At 39.1% G+C, this 27913-nt stretch overlaps 1 protein-coding gene across 1 annotated transcript in view; it reads right to left on the bottom strand.

Moving 5' to 3' along the window:
- The window catches only part of LOC124718990, a 71107-nt gene that overhangs the window by 24936 nt on the left and 18258 nt on the right, over positions 1-27913 (bottom strand). Inside the window, exon 2 of the mRNA XM_047244661.1 lies at positions 11529-11667. Within this exon, the coding sequence (XP_047100617.1) occupies positions 11529-11666 (138 nt within the window). The 5' untranslated portion in view covers position 11667. The remainder of the gene's footprint in view (positions 1-11528; positions 11668-27913) is intronic.

Below are 27913 nucleotides of genomic sequence, written 5' to 3'. Positions count from 1 at the left end.
CATGAGCAGTAGTCTTTTTTTACATCATTGCAGTGTTGTGTGTTATAACTATGTACCCCTGCAAGCACCAGGCACAAGACAAGTGTTCAAACCATCACAGCAAGCATATCATCCTCTTTTCATATGACACAAACAAACATGTCAAGCATCAAATTGCCTGGTGCTCTGTATTATGAGGGCTATTCAGAGACTAAAGTTCTGTTACTTTATGAAAAATGCTAATGCATTACAAGTTTATTCTATTATATACAACTTAAAGCTAAAATGTTAGCTATTTTGTACGTAACTTTCTCCTAAGGCGTGAGTTTTTCAGTGCCCTCATAAAATTCTGCCACCTATGGGGTAAGCAGCTCTCAGGTTTACACAATGAGCTACTGTGGTTGTACTTTGACAGTCTCCTTCAACTCGTCATCATCTTCAAACTGCTGTGACTCTAGTAATTCTTTCTTCTTGAGAAACAGTTGGAAATCAAAGGATGACAAATCAGTGCAGTATGGAGGATGATCAGACGATTCCCATTTCAAACCCTTAAGCAAGATTTGTGTGCATGTGGCTGTATGTGGCCTAGTATTATCATGCCCAAAAATGATGCTGGAACTCAACATCCTATGTGTTTTGTTTTGGATGGCGCTTCTGAGCTTGTTTAGAGTTTTACAGCAAATTTCGGAGTTTAATGTAGTGCCTCTTTTGATGAGATCAACAAGGAGTACTCCTTTCCTGTCCCAAAAACAGTTGCCATTAGCTTTCATGCAGAAAATGTTTGGTGGCACTTTAAAGAATTATATGTCCACCTACTGTGGGCTCATTCCATTGATTGGTTTTTTTTGCTTCCACACTGACACATGCAACTCATGTGTCTTCTCCTGCCACAATGTGACTAAGGAGTTCCTCTCCTCCTACATCATACTGCATCAGAAACATTAATGCAGCTACCAAATCTTTTCATTCTATGGATGTCAGCTGGAAGCATTCCTAGAACTATGCAAGGTGGATGATGTGGTTTTAACCATTTATAAAAATGAAATAAGGAATCTGCAGCAGTACCTATGTTGGAAAAATTATGGTATTTCTAAACCAGACTGCAAAGTGCTAATAAGGCAGTTTACAGGCCATTGCAGAAATTGTGCATACATGCCTAATGCTGTTAGGTGTGCACACATACACTATGAGTTCAGATTAGTGTGTTATAGACAGTTGTGGCTTGTTAACATATATTAGAGCCACAAAACAGAATGAAGAGAAATCCTTCTCAGACACACAGCAAAGCAAGCTTAGTAAATGGCCTCATGGGTAAGGAGGCCTCCTTATCAGAATGAAGAGTATAGGCTCACCAGTGAGTTGAATAAGAAAAGGAAATATTGTACATGCAACTGAAAATATGAAGTATGTTTTTACATTTTAGGTCTCAAGTCTTGGATAGATTGTATTATGTATTGGATATTACAGGATTGTGTACACCAAATGCTCTGTCATTAACTGCACCAGGCAACAATTTCAAAACTCTCAGAGACAACAGATTGTCAGATGCAGTGGGGTGTTGGAATACCATCAATATGATATGAAAGTTGCTGTGGCCTTCTCCACCAGACATCACGGTGCCTAGAGTACCAGCAACCAAACTGACAGCGTGCAGCCGTGGGTTGCCTGCTTTGCAGGCACACCGAAGCACTACACAACCGACAGGCAATATTGATTAACGGCCACAACAACAACAACACCACAGCAAAGACATCAGCAGCCACCAGGGGCCACTACTGGCCCACATAAACATAAGGAAGAGGTCGCTGCAAATCCTGGAACTATTTCCACACGTCAAGCCACGTGATGGAAAATAGTTCTGAGGTACTCATCCGCCCAAGGCCGGCACTCGGCCGCACATCGGCAGTTCATCGACTGCCAGCAGACATGGATAGCTGCCGCCCCGGCAGCCCGGCTTGGATCTTGTCGCTGATCTCTGGATTAGGCTTGGCATATCAGAGAAGTCTATGGCGGAGACTAGTACGAAATTATTTAAGTTGTTTTCTATACTATTCTTGTATGTAGTTGTGATTTGAAAACAGATCACTGTTTTGTGTTGGTGTTATACTTGGAGAATTTGTTTTGGTTAATTGAACAGTCCAATAAATTGTTTTCGGACTTAGATCATTAGTTTCTTCTGCTTATGCAGACATATCAAAGGTAATGTTGCACAGGGTGAAACTCACGAAAAATGGGATTTGCAGCACATACGTGATAACCAAGCTTATCAGCCACAAGTTCATACAACACTGCCTCTGATATAAGAGGGAAATTGACAATTCTGTGAAATGAATTGATAATTTTCTCTGATTTTGTCAATAACATTTTCAACAAGTTCATCCATCCTTTCCAAATAAACAGTATCATTTTCACACTGCTCTATCACTCATAATGTTCTATCTGCACACTGCACAAAATTTACTACAAACGTCTACAGCTTTCTTTTTGTTTTGCATGTTGAGAATGGATCACAACACTTAATTCACAGTTGGCAGTGCTTTTTATGATAGTGGCCATTTTGATAGTGTAAATGACAATTCAATAACCTTCCTGCAGTGCTGACAAATTTGTAATCTCATATTTAGACCAGCGCCACAGCTGTGCTAAAATCACTCCACTGTCTCCACTCCTCCATCCACCAGACAGCATCAGAACTTACTTTCCAAACAGCCCAATTATCTATATAGTTGTACTAAATAAATATAATTTATTTCTCCAATAGTGGAGTAAGAAAACTTATAACAGAGTTCAGATGAAGCTTTACAGTTTTTGCACATCTTATTTCCTAAAATGGAGAACTTTATCTTGAAGATTATGTTCTTTCTAACTTAGTCATACATCAACCCAATTCCTCCCCCCTCCATCCCTCTCTTCTTTATTATTTTAGATCTGATGTGTAAATAGTTTATAACATGAGCACATTACAGCGGATAATTTTTGTTGGCAGTAAGCTTTCATGACACACAAACACAAATTCCTTGCACTAAACAGTGCACTCTATTGCAGTATTCAGCACATGCTACAGCTTTACATTGTCGTTTCATAGGAGATGCAAATGTATGTTATAAGATTAATGTCTCCAATATCAGCTATCTTAACAATTTTTTGTTATTTATCCCTCCTGTGATGCCAGATGAACATGGAAATCTTGTAATGTTCAGAGTAGAAGAAGTTAAATTTTACTGAACAATATATGAAATTTGTTGCAGAAGAAATGATTCATATTCATTTATAAATGTTTAATATATGTTGGAGCATTTTGACTCCAGCATAATCGAGGCTGCACCAGTGAATAAGACCATACTAATTGCAGTGGCACAGTCAGAATATAATTTAATTTCAGATGCAGAAGCTCAGAGCTACAGGAAGTCAAAAAACTCTGATCTGAATACATATATATTGGAAAAGGGGGAACATTATAGCAAACAAGAAGGGCATTCAGTAAGTAATGAACACCTTTTTTCTCTAAGCAGGTTGGTTTTATTCAGAATTCATCATATTATTCCCCACTCCTCTGGTTAAAAAACCCTTTTTTTCAACATAATCATCATTCAATGTGACAGCCTTATGCTAGCTTACTGGGAGGGCCCGTATGCCTGCATGGTATCTCACTCTGCTGGTCAAAATTGGAGCCGATGTTTTACTGCAGCAATGACCTCCCCATCATCCATGTACTGCTTCCTGCAGAGTGCACCCTTCATTGGGCCAAACCGATGGAAATCAGAAGGTGTGAGATCCAGGCTGTAGAGTGGATGAGAAAGAATAGTCCAATGAAGTTTTGTGAGCTTCTCCTGGGTGTGCAGACTTGTATTAAGTCTTGGATTGTCACGGAAAAGGGGTTCATTTTTATTTTTGGGGTGAAATCATTCTTCAGTTTCCTGAGGGTAGCACGATACACTTCTGAGATGATTGTTGCACAATGAGGGAGAACTTCAAACAGAATAACTGCTCCAAAGTCCGATTGAGGGTGCAACTTTGAACTTTTTCTTCAGAGGGGAGGTAGTGTGGCACAACTCCATGGATTTCCATTTGGTTTCCTGTTCGAAGTGATGGTAAAAAGGAAGAGGGCAGAGATGAAAAGCATGTATGAAAATTGTTGTTTAAGGCCAACCCAAGAAAATAGGGATGCATATAGCAAAAAGAAGAAAACATACACCAAACTGATAAAAGAGACTAAATCGACATATTATGAAAACAAGATAGCAACCTCAACAAATACCACTAAGACCATATGGTCTCTCATAAATGGAAAGAGGAAAGGTGTAGGTGTGGAAAACACTGATAATAACATAATACTTGAGATAAATGGGAGGGAACTCAGGGATGCACAAAATGTCAGCAATACTTTCAACAAACATTATATGGAAGTTGTGGACAAATTTATAACTCAAAATAATACTTCCAAAATAAACACAATAAACATTCCATATGAGACAAAATGCTTATTCCTGACCCAAACCAATGAATCAGAAATTGTAAAAATAATGCATAGTCTAAAAACAAAAAACACCGAGGGACTAGATGGTATATCCCTAAAACTAATCAAATGCTGTTTACAATGGGTAGTAAACCCATTGGCCTGTCTGATAAACTAATCTATAGAAAAAGAAATATTTCCAGTGTGCCTGAAAAAGAACAAAGTAACCCCTATACACAAAGGAGGATGCAAAAAAAAAAAAAAAAAAGAGGGAAATTACAGATCTATAACTATTACATCTGTACTCTCTAAAATAACAGAAACCACAATAAAAGATAGAATATTAAATTTTATAAAAACATGCAATAGTTTCAACGATGAACAACATGGATTCGGAAAGGGCAAATCTACCAAAAGAGCAACAGCTGAATTTGTAACACTTGTAACTAAAGCACTTAATGAACAGAAGAAAGTCTATGGTATGTTCCTGGATCTATCTAAAGCATTTGATTGTGTATTTCATGACATCCTTTCAGAAAAACTTCATTGTTATGGTATAAGGGGGAAAGCAGTAGACATCACTAAATCAATTTTGGCAAATAGAAAGCAGTGTGTAGAAATAAAGCAAAAAGTGAAAAATAATATTACAAGTGTCTTTTCAAATTTTGAAATTGTGAAATATGGAGTTCCTCAAGGATTCATCCTTGGTCCACTACCTTTCATTTTTTATGTCAATGATATGACCAAATCAGTATCTAATAGTGTAGTCATGTATGTAGACGACATTTCATTTGTTGTTACCAGTTCTACAACACATGACCTGCAAGAGAATCCCGCAGAAATAAATTCAAGGAGCTAAAAATTTTAACAGTAGCATCAGTATAAATATCTACTTAAAAACTAACTGCACTGCATTGCTAAACAGAGAATATCACAAACATAATACAAGAATAAAAAATGACCATCATATAGAAGGAAGTAGGATAAAACTAACAGTTTGCCACAATGTATAAAGATGACAGAAAGTATGTCTCTTTTTGAAAGAAAATTAAAAAGACATCTGATCAATATTTGCCCTTACAGTGTTAAAGAATATCTTAAAATAGAAAATTAAATAGTGTGTCAGTACACATTTTTTATAATGTACTTTTTATGACATTTTCTATCTTTTTGTAACTAGCAAATATATGTAACAGACAGACTATAAATGCAATCATACATAAATTGATATATATCACTGTATTTTTCCGCTATATATATGCTAGATTTATGTAAACATGAAGTTTCCAATATCATTGTAAGATATGACCCACAGACAAATAAAGAATAAAGAATGCACGTGTTTCATCGATTGTGACAATGTTCAACAAAAAATTGTCACAGTCAGCCTTGTAAAGCACAAGTAATTCTTCACAGATGGTCTTGCATTGCTCTTTAAGGTCTTGTGTTAGGCACTGATGAGGCCAGCAGGCACACACCTTTGAATACCCCGACTGGTGGACGAGGGTGTCAGCATTACCAACAGAGACATCCTGTTGTGCAGTGAGGTGTTTCATTGTCATCCATCAATCATGTCGAATGAGAGTGTCTTCATGTTCCAGCATTGCAGGAGTCACTGCTGTGTGCAGCCATTTGGCATGCAGGAGACCAGACAGGTTTGCGTGACATTGTTGCAATGATGACAGATGCCTCGTCCAACGACTCACCATGCTTTTGTTCACCGGCAGGTCTTTGCAGATATTTTGCAAGTGCCTATTAATATCTGCAATGCTCTGGTTTTCTACCAAAATAAACTTAATGACATCCTTCTGCTTTGAATGCACCTCCGTTACAGACACCATTTTGAAGGCTGTGTATAGCACTGCCACAAATCGGAACTTCACGAAACTATAGGAGTTGAACTGCGAATATTTCATAATGTTCCACAACAAATTCTGCATTTTTCAACCAAAATTTGTTGAGAAAAACATGTGTTGCATTACTTATTGAACACTTCTCTTATCTGTACAGATTTTTTGAAATGAAGAAGAAGATATTTGTATGGTATGAAGTGGGTCTCCTTATAGGTCTACCATTGTCTCTTACTGGACTGATCATGTCTGAACTTCTGTACCAGTTTGTTACATACAGCACTCTGCAGATGGCCTTTAACTCCAGCAAGGCACTGCATCATGTCACTGCTCCTGAACTGAGCCAGAATGGTTACAGCAACACTTCATGGGTATGGGAGAACTTCTGTGGCCTTTTATGCCATCTGCCTCAGTGCTGTTTAGTACATCTGAGACAACACTGAGTGAGATGTGAACAGCCTTACAGCCAACTCTGAGCAATCTCTGTGAGTTGTGGGTAGAGTCGAGTAGTTGTGGAACAAGGTGGCTCTGCAATGCTTTCAGTGCTTTGTGTAGTCCGTGTTGTGATGAGCCACACCCATCATCAGGGAGAAGGTCAGTGCTACAGGTTGCTAACTGAGCAAATTGCTCATGAGTACCATCCAATGGGGTGATTTTGGACAGTTTTGTGTTTATTTTCATCATAACTTCCATAGCTTTTGTTAGATTTAACTGTTTGTTACAGGAATGGTGGCTATACGTTTAACAAATAAAATATCCCAAAAACAGAAAATTTGTGTGTACCTCTATTTGCCTGAGCAGACAAATAAAATGTCCAAAATCACCCCATGGATAGGGGTGATTTCAGATATGTTTTTTAAATCTCTGTTCAAAATTTCAAAGTATATGGCGAAATTTGTACAAAAATTGACATTTTTTTTAAAATTCTACATTCTACCTATTTGATTTTAGTAACTTTTGACACATTTTAATGTTGTCCATCATTACAAATAGGTGATAAGTGTTCATATAATGTATTTTATACCTTATTTCAATATTTCTTTTTTCTCCTCATTTAGTGCTGGTTGTCCTCCCTTACAGTAAACTGTTAGAAAATTTCTTCTCTTTTCAGTCAGATTTAACAACATAGCCTTTAACTAAATATCTAATATCCAATTTAGAGAAAGGAAATCCTCAATGTTTAGCCCTCAAGATACCTCACTTCAACATTTTCTCTTCTTCTTCCTCATTTAGTACTGGCTTTCCTCCCAATCTTTTGGATGTATTTCCTACACTTTATTTTGTAGGGCTGATGTATGTACACCCTACAAATCACACACTTTTCTACATAATAATTTGCCACACTGAATATTCTGAACAACTTTATCTAAAAGTTCCTGATCACAATTACACCATACTTTAGCACCTTTCCTGCTTTTATACATTCTCGCCATTGTCCAAAATCGCACCACACAGTTCACAGTTCTGTAAAAACTGTCATTATTTTATAGCTTTACACAAAGAACTCAACAAACTTGTACATGAATTGTCCCAATGGTGTAGGCTACTGAGCTCAATCACAATTGCAGTTATAGTACTTTCCTGCTGGTCACAACAACAGAAAGTTTCCACTTCATGATACTGCCTGATCTTTCAACAATTAGGCTGTTCATCAGATATTTACCTTGGTAAACAATGAACCAAAAATAAAAGTCATGGCATGGGATAAAACAATTTTGTGCTTAAAATAAGTGGCATGCAGAAATGAAAATGAGCAGAAATTCATTATTGCGAAGCAGGAAATAGCAAATACACCATACTGTCTGAACCCCCCCCCCCTTCCCCAGTGTCTGCAATCACCTCATTTGACATTATGTCAATTTTGCCCCCATAACTGATGTGGACATAATCCGGTCTGAACCCTGGTGGCAAAAATTCTCACTTCCAGTATTTGGGCAACAAGGGGAAGATGGGTGGTGACATAAAAGTTCCTGATCACCAGTCCTTGTGCCAATGTCCTGCATTAAATTCCAAACCTCTCCACAATGTTTCATGAAGTGAGGGCACATGAAACTGTTGATGGTGATCCACTCATTGGATGGGGACATTAAGGTTGGCAGTCCTCTTGGCACTGTTTGAAAACAGTAGGCTATGTTCCAGCATTGTGTTCCACCTTCTCCCTTCCCTTCACCCAAAACAACATGAACCGACACTGCACTGTGCAAGCACTCATCACACTAAACCACATGACACTACATATCAAGTTCGGCGAAGGCAACAGCAAACCACCTCCACTAGTATCTTGCCATAAGTGGTGATGCAGGATTCCTGCAACTGCTATCCAACATTCACTCCTTGAGTATGGGAGTCTATTACACTGAAGTGACAAACATCATGGGATAGTAATATGTACATATACAGATGGCATTAGTATTGTGTACACAAGGTATAATCAGGTGGAGCTGTCATTTGCACTCACACAATTCCTGTAAAAACGTTTCCAACATGATTATGGCCATACAACAGGAATCAACAGACTTTGAATGCTTTGGAGCTAGATGCGTGGGACATTACATTTTATAAATAATTAGGGAACACAATATTCTGAGATACACAGTGTCAAGAGTGTTCTGAGAATACGAGATTTCAGGCATTGCCCTTCACCAAGGACAAGCAGTGGCTGAAGGCCTTCACTTAATGAACGAGAGCAACAGCATTTGCATAGAGTTGTCAGAGCTCACAGACAAGCAACACTGTGTAAAATAAATACAGAAATCAATGTTGGAGATACAATAAATGTAGCCATTAGGATAGTGCAGCAAAATTTGGTGTTAATGGGCTATGGCAGCAGACGACCGATGTGTGTGCCTTTGCTAATACACTACTGGCCATTAAAATTGCTACACCACGAAGATGACATGCTACAGACACGAAATTTTACCGACAGGAAGAAGATGCTGTGATATGCATATGATTAGCCTTACAGAGCATTCACACAAGGTCGGCGCCAGTGGTGACACCTACAACGTGCTGACATGAGGAAAGTTTCAAACCGATTTCTCATACACAAACAGCAGTTGACCGGCGTTGCCTGGTGAAACATTGTTGTGATGCCTCGTGTAAGGAGGAGAAATGCGTACCATCACGTTTCCGACTTTGATAAAGGTCGGATTGTAGCCTATCATGATTGTGGTTTATCGTATCGCGACATTGCTGGTCGTGTTGGTCGAGATCCAATGACTGTTAGCAGAATATGGAATCGGTGGGTTCAGGAGGGTAATAAGGAACGCCGTGCTGGATCCCAATGGCCTCGTATCACTAGCAGTCGAGATGACAGGCATGTTATCCGCATGGCTGTAATGGATTGTGCAGCCACGTCTCAATCCTTGAGTCAACAAATGGGGCGTTTGCAAGACGACAACCATCTGCATGAACAGTTCGATGACGTTTGCAGCAGCATGGACTATCAGCTCAGAGACCACAGCTGACACTGCATCACAGACAGGAGCGCCTGTGATGGTGCACTCAACGACAAACCTGGGTGCATGAATGGCAAAACGTCATTTTTTCGGATGAATCCAGGTTCTGTTTACAGTATCATGATGGTCACATCCATGTTTGGCGATATCACAGTGAATGCATATTGGAAGCAGGTATTCATCATTGCCGTACTGGCGTATCACCCAGCGTGATGGTATGGGGTGCCATTGGTTACAGTTCTGTCACCTCTTGTTCGCATTGACGGCACTTTGAACAGTGGACATTACATTTCAGATGTGTTACGACCCATGGCTCTACCCTTCATTTGATCCCTGTGAAACCCTACATTTCGCCACCGGGGTGGCTGAGCGGTTCTAGGTGCTACAGTCTGGAACTGCGTGACTGCTATGATCACAGGTTTGAATCCTGCCTCGGGCATCGATGCGTGTGATGTCCTTAGGTTAGTTAGGTTTAAGTAGTTCTAAGTTCTAGGGGACTGATGACCTCAGAAGTTAAGTCCCATAGTCCTCAGAACCATTTGAACCATTTTTGAACCCTAAATTTCAGCAGGATAATGCACGACCACATGTTGCAGGTCCTGTATGGGCCTTTCTGGATACAGAAAATGTTCGATTGCTGCCCTGGCCAGCACATTCTCCAGATCTCTCACCAATTGAAAACGTCTGGTCAATGGTGGCTGAGCAACTGGCTAGTCACAATGCGCCTGTCACTACTCTTGATGAACTGTGGTATCGTGTTGTAGCTGCATGGGCAGCTGTACCTGTACACGCCATCCAAGCTCTGATTGACTCAATGCCCAGGCATATCAAGGCCGTTATTACGGCCAGAGGTGGTTCTTCTGGGTACTGATTTCTCAGAATCTATGCACCCAAATTGCGTGAAAATGTAATAAGATGGCAGTTCTAGTATAATATATTTGTCCAATGAATACCCGTTTATCATCTGCATTTCTTCTTGGTTTAACAATTTTAATGGCCAGTAGTGTAGCTTCACATCACCTACAGTAACTATCTTGGGCTTGTGATCGGTTGGAGCCTAGTTGGCTGGAAAGCTGTGGCCTGGTCAGATGAGTCCTGGTTTCAGTTGGTAAGAGCTGATTGTAGGTTTTGTGTGTGGCACAGACCTCACAAACTCACAGACCCAAGTTGTCACTAGGCACTGTGCAAGCTGGTGGTGGCTCCATATCGGTGTGGGCTGTGTTTTCATGGAATGCATTGGGTCCTCTGGTCCAGCTGAACTGATCATTGACTGAAAGTGGATGGGTTTGGCTGCTTGGAGACCAACAGCAGCCACTCATGGATGCTATGTTCCCAAACAACTTTAGAACTTTTATGGATGACAATGTGTCATGTCACTGGGCCCCAACTGTTCGCAACTGGTCTGAAGAACATTCTGGACAATTTGAGCGAATAATTTGGCCAACCAGATCACCTGACCTGAACCCCACTGAACATTTATGGAACATAATCAGGAGGCTAGTTTGTGCCCAAAATCCTGAAATCGTGGACGGCTATAGAGAAACCGTGGCTCAATATTTCTGCATGGGACTACCAGTGACTTGTTGAATCCGTGCTACATCGAGTTGCTGCACTATGTCAGGCAAAAGAAGGTCCAACACAATATTAGGAGGTATCCCATGATTTTTGACACCTCAATGTATGATTATGTTGATTACTGCACAAGGTATAAAGTATCTTTGAGAAATTTGCATTGGCAGAATAATGAGGTGAGGTGTCCCTAGCTGCTTTCCAGTGTCTCCTTACCTTGATCTGTTCTTGCAGTCTTTTTATTTCCTCCTGGGCCTCGTCTCTGTGGTTTGTCGCTTGACTCCCTTGGTCCTGCACCGGTTTTGCCAGTTCCTGCGTGCTGCCATCTACTTGACTGCTTTTATCCTCCGACATCCTGTGATGAATCAGATGGAACAATAGTAAAGTGATGTGCCAAATTACATGAAACTTAGCCAATGTTTAGTACACATTACAAGGCACAAAAGTGAGGGCTACACAGAAAGTGGCTTTCATTTTCATGTAGGGAGGGAAATGCTAGAGTGGGGACAGAGTGGCATGGACAGAATATGTGTTTTACTGCTTCATACAATAGGTAAGTGCTTTAAGAGATGTGGCAACAGCAAAGCCACAATGTTCCTGTCACCTGCAGCGGTTATTCAAAGTGAGAATTGCTAGTGAAACCCTAAACAAATGTGAAGCTTATAATTATGAGGGAAGTAGCCCAGTTTGAATGGTTAAAAACATATGAAAACTGGTTTGCAATATGTAGATTTCACTGTTTTACCACCATAAAGACAATTTATCAGCTGGCACTTACAATCACTGCAAATTTTGGGGAGAGACAAATCAGGAAGTTGACATATTTTGCATATTTCTGTTCAATAATGTCATGTGGAATAATGTTCTAGGATAGTTCTTCTTTAAAAAAGAAAGTCTTCATTGCTCAAAAATAAAAAATAAAATAAAAATGCAGTAAGAATAATATGTGGTGATTGCCCACAGTTGTCTTGTAGACACCTATTTAAGACATTGGGCATTATGACTTCTGCTTCACAGTATATTTATTCCCTTATGAAGTTTGTTGGAAATAGTCCACTGCAGTTCAAAAGGAACTATGACATACATTATTACAATAACTGAAGGAGAAATGACATTCATTACTCCACATTAAGGCTGTCTTTAGCACAAAATGGGGTGCACAATATCACAAATAAAATTTTTCGTAACTCACCCAGTGACATACGAGATGCTACCCAAAATATCTGAAAAAATTCATTGTACCTGTCAAACCAGTAGCACTACAACATTCTGCCACTAGATGTCTCGAGGTACACAGCCTAGCTACTGTGGCAAAATGTTGTGTTGTCTTTGGCGCATGCAGTTGTGAGTTGTAGTGGTGTGTATCAGGACAAAGCTCAACAAGTTTACACCAATGTAAAGTCAATGCTGGTCATTTTTTTATATTTGGAGAATAGTACATAAGGGGTTTGTTCCACCTGATCCAACTAGCAACAGGCAGTTTTACTGCAAGGTTCTGACATGAGCGACAGAAAACATTCAGTGTAAATAGCCAGAGTTGCGGAGAAAGAAAGACTTGTTAGTACATCATGACAATGCACCTGTGTACACCTGGCTCATTATGGAAGAATTCCTGGCCAACAAACAAAATAGCAATGACCCACCACTCTCCCTACTCACCAGATGTAGCCCTGTACAACTTCTACCTGTTACTAAAGATGAAATTCATATTGAAAAAGTGATGTTTTGACTTGATTGAAGATATCCAAGGGGAATCACAATGGGTCCTGAACACCCTTCACCCTTCAAACTTCCAGGAGTGGTTTCATAGATGAAAACAATGCTGGGATCATTTCATGCATGCCAAAAAGGTGGCTAGTCTGGAGGTGACAGAGGACATTAGGATGTAAGTATAGTTTTCTGATTTTTAGCAGGAAATTCTTGGATATTTTTGGTAGCACCTCATAAAAGTCTGACAAACAGCAAAGTAAAATTTGAAAACAAACTGAAAAGGTTTTTCCTTGACTGCTCCTTCTGTTCCATAGAAGTATTTCTGTTATTTTAATATGTAAAAAGTAGTGGGTAGGAAACAGTAACTAACATCTGCTCATTTAACATAGTAATAATAATAATAATAATAATAATAACAGTAACAACAACAACAACCACAATAATAATAATAATAATATCCAACATGCTAAATAATACAAATTATGGATACAATATTACTGGAACATACCCACACAAAATCACACATTTGCTATACATGGATGATCTAAAACTACTGGCAGCAACAAATCAACAACTCAACCAATTACTAAAGATAACATAAGTATTCAGCAATGATATAAATATGGCTTTTGGAACAGACAAATGTAAGAAAAATAGCATAGTCAAGGGAAAACACACTAAACAGGAAGATTACATATTGGATAACCACAGTGACTGCATAGAAGTAATGGAAAAAACAGATGCCTATAAATATCTAGGATACAGACAAAAAATAGGAGTAGATAATACAAATATTAAAGAAGAACTAAAAGAAAAATATAGACAAAGAATAACAAAAATACTGAAAACAGAATTGACAGCAAGAAACAAGACAAAACTATAAATACTTATGCTATACCAATATTGACCTACTCATTTGGAGTAGTGAAATGGAGTAACACAGACCTAGAAGCACTCAATACACTTACATGATCACAATGCCACAAATATAGAATACATCACATACATTCAGCAACTGAAAGATTCACATTAAGCAGAAAGGAAGGAGGAAGGGGATTTATCAACATAAAAAACCTACATTATGGGCAGGTAGACAATTTAAGAAAATTCTTTCTAGAACGAGCAGAAACTAGCAAAATACACAAAACAATCACTCATATAAATACATCGGCTACACCACTGCAATTTCATAACCACTTTAGATCACATAACATCAACAGATACGAAGAAAGTAAATTGGAAAAGGAAAACACTACATGGCAAGCACCCGTATCATCTAAAACAGCCACACATTGATCAAGCGCATCCAACACATGGCTAAAAAAAAGGCAATATATACAGTGAGACGGAAGGATTCATGATTGCAATACATGATCAAACAAAAAACACCAGATATTACAGCAAGCATATTATTAAAGATCCCAATACCACAACAGATAAATGCAGACTTTGCAAACACACATAGAAACAGTAGATCACATCACAAGCGGGTGTACAATACTAGCAAATACAGAATACCCCAGAAAACATGACAATGTAGCAAAAATAATACATCAACAGCTTGCCTTACAACATAAACTTATAAAACAACACGTTCCCACATACAAGTATGCACCACAAAATGTACTGGAGAATGATGAATACAAATTATACTGGACGGAACCATTATAACAGATAAAACAACACCACATAACAAACCTGACATCACACTCACCAATAAAAAGAAGAAATTAACATAACTAATCGAAATATCCATACCCAATACAACAAATATACAAAAGAAAACAGGAGAAAAAATTGAAAAATACATCCAACTGGCTGAGGAAGTCAAGGACATGTGGCATCAGGATGAAATTGACATTATACCAATTATACCACACAATATCCACCAGTACATCAATGCAATACAGCTGCATCCAAACTTATATATACAACTACAGAAATCCGTAACTATTGATACATGTTCAATTACCCGAAAGTTCCTAAATGCAATATAACATATACCGTACAGTTAAAAGGAAGTCACGCTTGATCACGGTCCGCGTCACTTTCCATTTTTGACCAGACATAACGTCTGAGAAAAGAAAGAAAGAATAATAATAATAATAATAATAACAATAATAAAACAAAAGAAGAACTTGTATTTGTTCAGCACATAGTCATTAATTTGAGATGTGAATGTAAAACGACTCATTCCACATCATTACAGATTATTGTGCAAATGATCCATGGAACATGAAAGTAACTAACTAACTACGTAACTAATCAATGCTCAAAGGTTGGTGAATATGAAGACTACAGAAGCACAAACCACAGGAGAAACAACACTGAATAACAGAAAATTATGACCAGTAGATTCATAAGAGTTATACCTGAGCTGTTATGTGTCAAAAAGCTAAACATTAGCTTGGAACAATGGATGTTAACAAATGTGATAGTTACAGTCATGTTTGCAAGTTTTTGTGTTGTCATGTTTCCTCTTACTTATCATCAAAGTGCAAATGTCGAGTTACAATAAAATAATTAAAACACATCAGGCTGGAACAGCTCATGGCAAAGATCTGGATCATATGATCATTGTGCCTTTTGCTATTGGATTGTAGCAGTGCCACTTCACTAAAACTGATGTAGCATCCCCAAATGTTGCCCTTGTTAAGTGTGCATGCTGTTCCATTCCAGTCTGTTTTAATCCCTTCATTATAACTCTACATTTGTACTTAAATGATAAATAGTGGAAGAATGTATACCACAGCACCTTAAATTTTGGGAAACATGTCTCTGTAAGAACTGGACATGTTTACATATACAGGGTGGTCCATTGATAGTGACCAGGCCAAATATTTCAGGAAATAAGCATCAAATGAAAAAACTACACAGAACGAAACTCGTCTAGCCTGAAGGGGGAAACCAGATGGCGCTATGGTTGTCCCGCTAGATGGTGCTGCCATAGGTCAAATGGATATCAACTGCATTTTTTCAATAGGACCCCCATTTTTTATTACATATTTGTGTAGTACGTAAAGAAATATGAATGTTTTAGTTCGACCACTTTTTTTGCTTTGTGATAGATGGCGCTGTAATAGTCACAAATGTATAAGTAGGGTATCATGTGGCATTCCGCCAGTGTGGACGTTATTTAAGGAAACAGGAAGTGTTCAGCCACATGTGAAACATCAACCACGACCTGCAACAAATGATGATGCCCAAGTAGATGTTTTAGCTGCTGTCGCAGCTAATCCGCACATCAGTAGCAGACAAATTGTGATACATTACACGTGATAAAATGGACCGTTTACCAATTGCAGAAAAGGTCGATATCGTGTTGATGTATGGCTACTGTGATCAAAATGCCCAACGGGCATGTGCTATGTATGCTGCTCGGTATCCTGGACGACATCATCCATGTGTCCAAACTGTTCGCCGGATAGTTACGTTATTTAAGGAAACAGGAAGTGTTCAGCCACATGTGAAACATCAACCACGACCTGCAACAAATGATGATGCCCAAGTAGATGCTTTAGCTGCTGTCGCAGCTAATCCGCACGTCAGTAGCAGACAAATTGCGCGAGAATCGGGAATCTCAAAAACGTCGATGTTGAGACTGCTACATCAACATCGATTGCACCTGTACCATATTTCTATGCACCAGGAATTGCATGGCAATGACTTTGAATGTCATGTACTGTTATGCCACTGGGCACAAGAGAAATTATGGGACAATGACAGATTTTTTGCACACGTTCTATTTAGCGATGAAGAGTCATTCACCAGCAGTGGTAACGTAAACTGGCATAATATGCACTATTCCGCAACGGAAAATCCACAATGGCTGGGACAAGTGGAACATCAGCAGCCTTGGTGGGTTAATGTATAGTGCGGCATTATGGGTGGAAGGATAATTGGCCCCCATTTTATTGATGGCAATCTAAATGGTGCAATGTATGCTGATTTCCTACGCAATGTTCTACCCATGTTACTACAAGATGTTTCACTGCATGACAGAATGGCGACGTACTTCCAACATGATGGATGTCCAGCACATAGCTCGAGTGCAGTTGAAGCGGTATTGAATAGCATATTTCATGAAAGGTGGATTGGTTGTCAAAGCGCCATACCATGGCCCGCACATTCACCGGATCTGACATCTCTGGATTTCTTTCTGTGGGGAAAGTTGAGGGATATTTGCTATCGTGATCCACTGACAACACCTGTCAACATGTGTCAGCGCATTGTCAATGCATGTGCGAACATTACAGAAGGCGAACTACTCGCTGTTGAAAGGAATGACATTGCACGTATTGTCAAATGCATTGAGATTGATGGACATCATTTTGAGCATTTATTGCATTAATGTGGTATTTACAGGTAATCATGCTGTAACAGCATGCATTCTCAGAAATGATAAGTTCACAAAGGTACATGTATCACATTGGAACAACCGAAATAAAATGTTCAAATGTACGTACGTTCTGTATTTTAATTTAAAAAACCTACCTGTTACCAACTGTTTGTCTAAAATTGTGAGCCATATGTTTGTGGCTATTACAGTGCCATCTATTACAAAGCGATAGAAGTGGCCCAATTAAAACATTCGTATTTCTTTGTGTGCTACACAAATATGTAATGAAAAATGGGGGTTCCTATTTTAAAAAAACGCCGTTTATATACATTTGACCTATGGCAGCGCCATCTAGCGGACCAACTATAGTGCCACTGGTTTCTCCCTTCAAGCTGGATGAGTTTCGTTCTTTGTAGTTTTCTCGTTTGATGCTTATTTTGTGAGATATTTGGCCCAGTCACAATCAATGGATCACCCTGTATACTATGTGACCAAAAATATCAAGACACCTACCAGTGACACTAACTTCGGTTATGTCCTCCTTTTACCTTAGAGCACTTTCAACAATGTGTCTGCATGCCTGTGGGGGAATTGCAGCCCATTTTTCCTCAAGAGCCAAAACCAGTTAATCATGCTAGACACTGGTATCTGGGGCAAAATCAGTGCTCTAATGCAGGTGTTCTACTGGATTCAGGTTGGGACTCTGGGCAAGCCAGCCCAATCAGGAATGTTATTGCTTCACAGATGCTGTGTTGTGATAGGGTATATTGTCGTGGTGATATAAAATGGCTTCGTGTTCAAACTGATCCTCTACTGTACACAATACAAAATGCTGTAAAATATGTACCCACCTCTTTACATTTAGCATATTCTTAAGTACAATAAGGGGATCACACCCTAACCACAAATAACACCTCCATATCTTAACATCACCTCCTCTATATTTCACCGTAGACAGAACATGTGATGGTAGGTAACATTCTACATAATCACAATGCTCCAAATATTCTCAATTGGGGAGATGTCTGGAGACCTTGCTGGTCAAACATGAAGACAAGCAGTAGAAACCCTCACCATGTGCAGGTGGGCATTATCTTACCAAAATGTAAGCCCAGGATGTCTTGCTATTGAAGACGATGAAACAAGGCATAGACTATCATTGAGATACTGCTGTGCTGTAAGGGTGCTACAGATGACAACAAAATGGCACCGAGGCCATCATTCCTGGTTGTAGTAGTAGTAGTAGCTTTATTCATCCGTAGGTCTCTTTTTACTAGGATATAGGACATGTGATAGTATTTACAAATTTAGATCAATTTAAAATAAGCTAATTTGTATGCACATATATTTACAGACTTCTAGTTAGAGACAATCATTAGATTTACTTCTGGTATACAATACTTTTTTTGACAAATAACTTATTAAATAATGTAATGCCACATTGTTCACTCATATTTCACTGTCAGTCACTGCACACACTGGATATTTTATTATCATTATTATTAATATTTATCTGTATAACATTTTTTATCAAACCCCTACTCTGTTTTAGCTAAGTAACCCTTCAATGTAAAAAATGTATTGCATAACAGGCACTTTTTAGCTGCCTTTTTAAATAAGTGTATTTTGGCAAATTATTTAATCTCTTTTGATAATTTATTGTACAGTTTTATTCCTTGGTAGAAAATGCTGTTTTGAGTTTTATGTTTATTTTTTCTTGGTAAATGTAAGTTGAGTCTATTTCTTGCTGCATGGTCATTGACAGAGCTGTTTGTGCAGCAATTGCCAATGTTATTTTTGACGTGTACAACTGACCGGTAAATGTATTCACATGGAGCAGTTAAGATCCCCAGTGTTCTGAACAGATCTTTTCAATGAGCTCGACTAGTGTTATTGGTTATTATTCTTATGGCTCTTTTCTGGAGTTTGAAAATTGTGTTCACATTTTGTGCATTTGTTCCCCAAAAAAGAATTTCATAGCTAAGAATTGAGTGTACATGTGAATAATATGTAACTAAAAGACACTGCATGTTACACACTGATGATAGGATTCTAAGGGCATAACATGCTGACGACATTCTGTTTGCAAGTAGCTTTGTGTGTTCACACCACTTCAACTGAGAATCAATATTCATTCCTAGAAATTTTGCATTTGTTACACAGTCTATAGAGGTGCCATCTACATTTAATTTAACATTGTCATTTTTCCTCTTCAGAATGAAATTCATGGCATTAGTTTTCTTTATGTTAAATGTCATTTTATTAATTATTGACTGATCATAAACTTCCTTGAGAGTTTCATTTGCTTTCTCGGCAAGGAGTCCTCTTGTTTTCTCAGTGACTATAATATTGCTGTCATCAGCGAAGTGGATTTTTTCACCATGAGTAACACTACTGCGAAAGTCATTGATGTATATCAGGAACAGTATTGGTCCTAATATGCTACCTTGCAGAACCCTTATATTAATGTATTTTGGTTCTGATAAGTGTTTTACTAAATGTTTAGATCTATTTCAAGTATGTGTTATCCCTACTCTTTGAGCCCTATCTGTTAGGTATGATCGAAACCAGTTGTTAGCTACCCATCTTATTCCTAATGCTTCTAATTTATTTAATAGAATATTGTGTCAACTGTCAGATTTGTATTGCACAGCCATCCAGGATGTCTAGGGACATGTCCAAGCTGGTCATCAGAGCTAAGTTTGAAGTGGGATTCATCACTGATGACAATTCTACTCCAGTCAATGAGATTCCAGGTGGAAGACATGTTTGGAGATGCCCCAGACAACAGTGAGATACCAACCTGACTACTGCCCACCATACAACAGAAGCGATCTGGGTCTGGGGTGTGATTTCTTTTCATACAAATACCTGTTTGGTTGTCATTCATGGTTCCTGTACAGCACAACGGTAGATTGACAATATTCTATGCCCTGTTTTGTTGCACTTAATGACAAGCTATCCTGAGCTTACATTTGAACAAGATAATGCTGCCTGCAGATGGCGAGAGTTCCTACTGCTTGTCTTCATCCTTGCCAAACCTTGCCTCAATCAGCAAGGTCACCAGATCTCTTCCCAGCTGAGAATGTTTGGAGCACTATGGACAGGGCCCTCAACTGGCTCAGGATTTTGACAATCTAATGCACCACAGTAAAGGTATTTTGTTAATGGATTTTATTGAACTTTGAACTGACATTAAATTCTGAAGCCTACTGTTGCACATTAAGACATCTGAAGTGTGTAATCCAAAACCAGTGTCAGAGTTGCTCAATTGCAAATGTTGAGTTTTTGCACGTAAATGTTCAGCCACTCTGCATGATTTCAGATCAAATTTACCATTTTGAAACATTCACCCTTTAACTCAGACTTGGCTTCAAGTGATTTCCATGCCTACTTATAACTCGAAATGCTTTGACTGTGATGGACTTCAAGACAGTGTCATCGGTTGGCTGGGACCTCAGACACTGGTTTTTATGCAGAGGGGATTTGTCTGCTGGTTAAGAGATCAGACAAATAATTAAATTTGAATGGGTATTAAGGGTGTACCCAACAAGGTGCAACTCTCATATTAGGGATGACAACAGAAAAGGTAGCTGTTCACTCCTAGAAAAAAAGTCTTCACAAACCAATCTCATATCCTCAAAAATGGTTCAAATGGCTCGGAGCACTATGGGACTCAACTGCTGTAGTCATTAGTCCCCTAGAACTTAGAACTACTTAAACCTTACTAACCTAAGGACATCACACACACCCATGCCCGAGGCAGGATTTGAACCTGCGACCGTAGCAGCAGCGCGGCTCCGGACTGGAGCACCTAGAACCGCATGGCCACCGCAGCCGGCAATCTCATATCCTCCTCTCCCAAACACATACACATATCAATTCACTGTCGCTTCCAAAAAATCCAATATATGTAATGTGTACTGACTAGATGTAACTGTACTCAGAATCATTAGTAACAAAATCTCTAATCTATTTTATTATTCACCATTAAACTAACATAAGCTCCCCACCTTCCCACCCCACCACCTATCCCTTAGCTCAGACACTAGAAAATTAATAGAAATGTGTAGATTTGAGGCTTTTCTAATACATTTCACTTAATTATAACAGTATTTATAGCCTGATAAAAGCATCCTCTTGCCCTTGGGGAGAAACAGTTACAATCAATGGCATGAGGATGCAGATGGCAATGGAAACCACTGCATTAAAGAAACATAATAATGTGTAGTCACAGAACATGTGATTTGTAATTGAAAAAAAAAATGTCATGATGAGTTCTCCATTTGGCAAAAGATTCTGGACTAGTCCCCCTTTTGGATCTCTGGGAGGGGACTGACAAGGTGGAGGTGACCATGAGAAAAAGATGGAATAACCAATGAAAGAATAACATTCCATGAATCAGAGCATGGAATGTTAGATGCTTTAATGTGGTAGAAAAGTTACAAAATCTGAAAAGGGAAATGAAAAGGTGCAATCTAGATATAAGAGGGGCCACTGAAGTGAAATGAAAAGAAGACAGCGATTTATGCTCAGATGAATAATAGCAAAAGCAGTAGGAATGGTATAACAGAAGTAGAATTTGTTATGAATAGAAAGGTAGGACAGCGAGTGAGTTACTGTGAACAGTTCAGTGATAGGGTTGTTCTCATCAAAACCAACAGTAAATCAACTCCAACAACAGTAATTCCAGTGAATATGTGGATATCAAAAGCAGAAGATGAAGAAGCAGAGAATTTATAGAGGATCTTGAATGGGTAATACAGCATGTAAATAAAGATGGAAATCTAATGATCATGAGGGATGGAACACAGTAGTAGGAGAAGGAATGGAAGAAAAAGTTACTGGAGAATATGGACGTGGTAGTAGGCCTGACGGAGGAGGAAGACTAATTGGGTCCTGCAATAAATTTCGGCTAGTAGTAGCAAATACACAGTTAAAAAATCACAATAGGAGGTGGTATATTTTGAAAAGACCTAGAGACATGGAAGATACCAGTTGCATTACATAATGGTCAACAGGGATTCTGAAACCAGATATTGGATTGTAAGGCATATCCAAGAGCAGATATACACTCAGATCACAATGATGAAGAGTAAACTGAAGTACTGGGAAATGATGAGGCACGTTTTCAGCTGTGTTATGCTGTAGATACCGTGACTATTAATACCACAAATACACAGTTCTGTTGAAGAGGGATGGACATACTGAAAACAGCAGTCATTGAAGCTGGACAAGCTAATATAGGTACAAGGAAAATAACTGCAAAGAAACCTTGGGTAACAGAAGAGAAATACTGAGAAGCCAAGGTGAAACGGCTGCAGGAAAATTGTGAAGAAACTGAAAAAGAAATAGTTATTGGGAGGATTTATTCACTATACAGAAAAGTCGTAAGAACTTCCATCAAAATTAAAAGCAATGTTGGTACCATTAAGAGTTCAATCGGAATTCTACTGTTAAGAGAAAAGAATGCATGGATGGAAAGAGTATTCTGAAGGTCTCTCTGAGGGGGATGAGTTGCCTGATAACATGATAGAAGAAGAAATTAGGGCTGAAATGGAAGAAAAAGGGATCCTGCATTAGAGTCAGAGTGTAACAAAGTTTTTAAAGACTTGTAATCAAATAGGACAGAAATGATAGATGACTTTCCTTCAGTATTTCTAAGATCATTGGAGGAAGTAGCAACCAAATGACTATTCAAATTGGTGTGTAGAATCTATGCAACTGGAGACAAATTATTGGAAAAATGTCATTCAAGCAATCCCAAAAACAGCAATGGTGATCAGTTAAATTTTAGGGAAGATAAAGGCACCATAGAGGCAGTTCTAACATTGCAGTTGATAATACAAGCAAGACACTTTCATAGGATTGGTTGGCCTGGAAAAAGCGTTCAACAGTGTAAAATGGGGCAAAATGTTCAAAATTCTAAGAAAAATAAGAGTGAGCTAAAAGGAAATATGGATAACATACAGTATGTATAAAAATCAAGAAGGAACAATAAGAATGGAAGACCAGGAATAAAGCACTCGGATTAAAAAGGGTGTGATACAGCGATGCAGTCTTTTGCTCCTACTGTTCAATCTAGATATCGGAGAAGCAATGGTGAAAATAAAAGAAAGGATCAAGAGTGGGATTAAAATTCAGGGTGAAAGAATATCAATGACGATACTCACTGATGACACTATTATTTTTAGAGAAAGGGAAGAAGAATTACAGAACATGTTCAATGGAATGAACAGTCTAATGATTACATAGTACAGATTGAGAGTAAACCAAAGAAAGACAGTAGTAATGAGGAGTAGCAGCACTGTGATTAGTGACAAACTTAACATCAAAATTGATGACCAAGAAGTAGATAAAGTTAAGGAATTCTTATACCTAGGAAGCAAAGTAGTCTATGATGGATGGAGCAAGGTGGACATAAAAAGCAGACAAGCACTGGTAAAGAGAGTATTTCTAGCCAAAAGAAGTCTATTGGTATTGAGGAAGAAACTTCTGAGAATGTAAGTTTTGAGCACAGCATTGTATGGTAATGAAACACAAACTGGGGAAAAATTGGAAAAGAATAGAATCAAAGCATTTGGGATGGGGGGTAGTGCTATAGAAGAATGTTGAAAGTCAGGTGTACTGATAAGGTAAGAAATGGGGAAGTTCCCTGCAGAATCTGTGAGAAGAGGGCTGAAATGGAAGAGAAAGGAAGTCTACATTTGAAACAGAGTTTAGCAAAGTTTTTGAAGACTTGTAGTCTAGTAAGACAGAAATGATAGATGAATTTCCTTCAGAATTTCTAAAATCACTGGGGGAAGTGACAACAAAAGACTAGTGAAGTTGGTCTGTAGAATCTATGAGACTGTCAAAAGCATTGGTAAGAAGAAGAGGTAGGATGATAGGACATATGTTAAGACATCAGGGAATAGCTTCTGTGGTATTAGAGGGAGCCATACAGCATAAAAATTATACAGGAAGACAAAGATTGGAATATACCCAACAAATAATTGAGGACATGGAATGCAAGTGCTACTCTGAGATGAAGAGATTGACACTGCACAAGAATTCCTAGTGGGCCACATAAAACCAGTCAGAAGTTAACACACTGAGCAACAGAACTAAAGGATCACTTTTTCAAAACCCCTTAATTCCCACCCATTGTGATGCTTAAGTTTGAAATTTGGCTCAAAAGTGTAATGGTGCAAAAGTATGTAGCCCTGTGACATCACCTGCAGGCTCGATGGTGCTTCAAACAGCAAGGTGGTGAGACATAATGATAAAAAAGGTTCATAATGGGTTAATGATGTCACATTGGCACTGAGTTTCACCACAATTCTCCCCAATGCCACCATTGACATATCACGTGATAGGAAGGTCATCATGCCCTGCTTACCCACATTTTATCCCTCCTTTCGACCAGTTTGTGATGGAGATCAGAACCATGACACACAGCACTGAACTCATGCAGTTTTCTTATGAGTGGCTGAGGAAAACCCTCCATACACACCGCTGCTCAGAATCAGCACAAACAGCCCACAGGGCGTAACATGACGGGGCCCTCATTGAAACCACGTCTTTCCCTGGGATACTGATTCCCACGCATTTTGCAGTCATAAACAGCAGTTAGCAATTCAATGAGCAACAGGAATACATTCTTGACAACTTTTGACACTGCTGATACCCTTGGGCATTTCAATCCTTCTCTAAGGACATTGTTCTTGTTGTTGTGGTCTTCAATCCTGAGACTGGTTTGATGCAGCTCTCCATGCTACTCTATCCTGTGCAAGCTGCCTCATCTCCCAGTACCTACTGCAGCCTACATCCTTCTGAATCTGCTTAGTGTATTCATCTCTTGGTCTCTCTCTACAATTTTTACCCTCCATGCTGCCCTTCAATATTAAATTGGTGATCCCTTGATGTCTCAGAACATGTCCTACCAACTGATCCCATCGTCTAGTCAAGTTGTGCCACAAACTCATCTTCTCCCCAATTCTATTCAATACCTCCTCATTAGTTATGTGATCTACCCATCTAATCTTCAGCATTCTTCTGTAGCACTGCATTTGACATGCTTCTATTCTCTTCTTGTCCAAACTGTTTATCACCCATTTTTCACTTCCATACATGGCTACACTCCATACAAATACTTTCAGAAATGACTTCCTCACACTTAAATCTATACTCGATGTTAACAAATTTCTCTTCTTCAGAAACGCTTTCCTTGCCATTGCCAGTCTACATTTTATATCCTCTCTACTTCAACCATCATCAGTTATTTGGCTCCCCAAATAGCAAAACTCCTTTACTACTTTAAGTGTCTCATGACCTAATCTAATTCCCTCAGCATCACCCAACTTAATTCGACTACATTCCATTATCCTCATTTTGCTTTTGTTGATGATCATCTTATATCCTCCTTTCAAGACACTGTCCATTCTGTTCAACTGCTCTTCCAAGTTCTTTGCTGTCTCTGACAGAATTACAATGTCATTGGTGAACCTTAAAGTTTTTATTTTTTCTCTGTGGATTATAATACCTACTCCGAATTTTTCTTTTGTTTCCTTCACTGCTTGCTCAATATACAGATTGAATAAGATCAGGGAGAGGCTACAACCTTGTCTCACTCCCTTCCCAAGCAGTCCCTTTCATGCCCCTCGACTCTTATAACTGCCATCTGGTTTCTGTACAAATTGTAAATAGCCTTTTGCTCTCTGTATTTGACCCCTGCCACCTTCAGAATTTGAAAGAGAGTATTCCAGTCAACATTGTCAAAAGCTTTCTCTAAGTCTACAAATGCTAGAAACATAGATTTGCCTTTTCTTAATCTTTCTGCTAAGATAAGTTGTAGGGTCAGTATTGCCTCATGTGTTCCAATATTTCTATAGAATCCAAACTGATCTTCCCTGAGGTCGGCTTTTACTGGTTTTCACATTAGTATTTTGCAGCTGTGACTTATTAAACTGATAGTTCAGGAATTTTCACATTTGTCAACACCTGCTTTCTTTGGGATTGGAATTATTATACTCTTCTTGAAGTCTGAGGGTATTTCGCCTGTCTCATACATTACGGTTTTGCTGAACTGGGAAGTCTTAGAGGGACCCTTCGTCATTTTATTCACATGTGTGTCAGTTCTGCAGCCCCCGGGATGACGCCACAGGAGGACACAAAGCAAAAGTGCTGAAAAGCATAAGCACCCTTCCCTGCTTTGGGTCACTTTCATATTTTGTTGAATGGTTCTGAATGTTCACTAGAGGTTCAACCTGTAGACAAGAGCAAAATTTGTAGTCGTACTGTGCTCCAAATGGGAGTGATCATGTTTGATGGGGATACAGCCCCACAATGTCCTTACAGAAGGGTTGGAACCCTTGAGGGTGTCAGCAGTGTCAAAGTTTCTGAAGAATGTCTGCCTGTCACTCATCTCATTGCATACTGTTTTCGACCACAAAATGTATGGGAATCAATGCCCCAGGGAAAGGAGTGGTTTCACTGATGCCCTCTGTGCCAACCCCTGGAGATTTTTTGTGCCAATTCTGTGCAGTGGTACGTCTTGAATGTTTTCCTTAGACACTCATAAGAAAACAGCATGATTTCAATGCTGGGTGTTACCATTTTGACAGCCATTGGATAGGAGTCAGAAGGAGGTGTGGAACGTAGGTAAGAGAAGGTATGATGACCTTCCCATCATGTGACTGGGCAGAACTGTGGTGAAATTTGGTGCCAATGTGACATTCTTAACTCACCTTACATGCCACTTCTGAGCTGTGGCCTTTTTTTTTTTTTTTTTCAGAAGTGCCAACACCTTGCTGTCTGACTCATTGCCGAGCCTGAGGGCAATGTCACAGGTTGCCAAGCTTCTGCACCATTACAGAGTACTGATATATGCACCACTGGGCCTAATTTTGTACTTACGCATTGCAATGGGTGAGAAATATGGGGTTTTGCAAAAGAAATCCTTTAATTCTGTTGTGCAGCGTATACACTGATGACTCAGAACATTATGACTACCTGCTTAACAGTTTGTTCGTATATCTTTGCATCACTGATTCTGCATATCAGAGATCCAACAGTTTGTAGGTAAGTTGGTGCAGGCATGTGGCATTAGATATCTATACACGGGTCATGTAAATAATGGACCACTGATTTGTGTACATGGTGAAGGTGCCCGATAGCGACCCGTATGGATTTCGTAGGATTTTCATCAGGCAAATTTAATTGCTGAGACATCAACAGGAGTTCTCTATAACACTACTCAAACCACTGTAGCACATTTGTGGCTCTGAGACATGGGCAATCATACTGCTGAAAGATGGCATTGCCATCAGGGAAGATGTCAAGCATGGAGGGATGCATGTGGTTCACAGGTGTCAGTGTGTCTTCATGCAAGCACAGGAGAATGTCTCCCATAGCATAATACTGCTCCCAAGAGCCTGTGTCTGTAGTGTGCTGCACATTTCGAGCCGCTGTTTGCCTCGATGACAGCATTTGTGGAGATGACCATTGACCTAGTGTAGCAAAAATGTGATTCACCCAAAGAGCTGACTCGTTTCCATGGTCAAATCCCAGT

This window comes from Schistocerca piceifrons, chromosome 10, assembly GCF_021461385.2.
Source record: "Schistocerca piceifrons isolate TAMUIC-IGC-003096 chromosome 10, iqSchPice1.1, whole genome shotgun sequence".
NCBI lineage: Eukaryota > Metazoa > Arthropoda > Insecta > Orthoptera > Acrididae > Schistocerca > Schistocerca piceifrons.
Note: the sequence above shows the minus strand (reverse complement) of the source record. Positions and strands in the feature narration are given on the sequence as shown.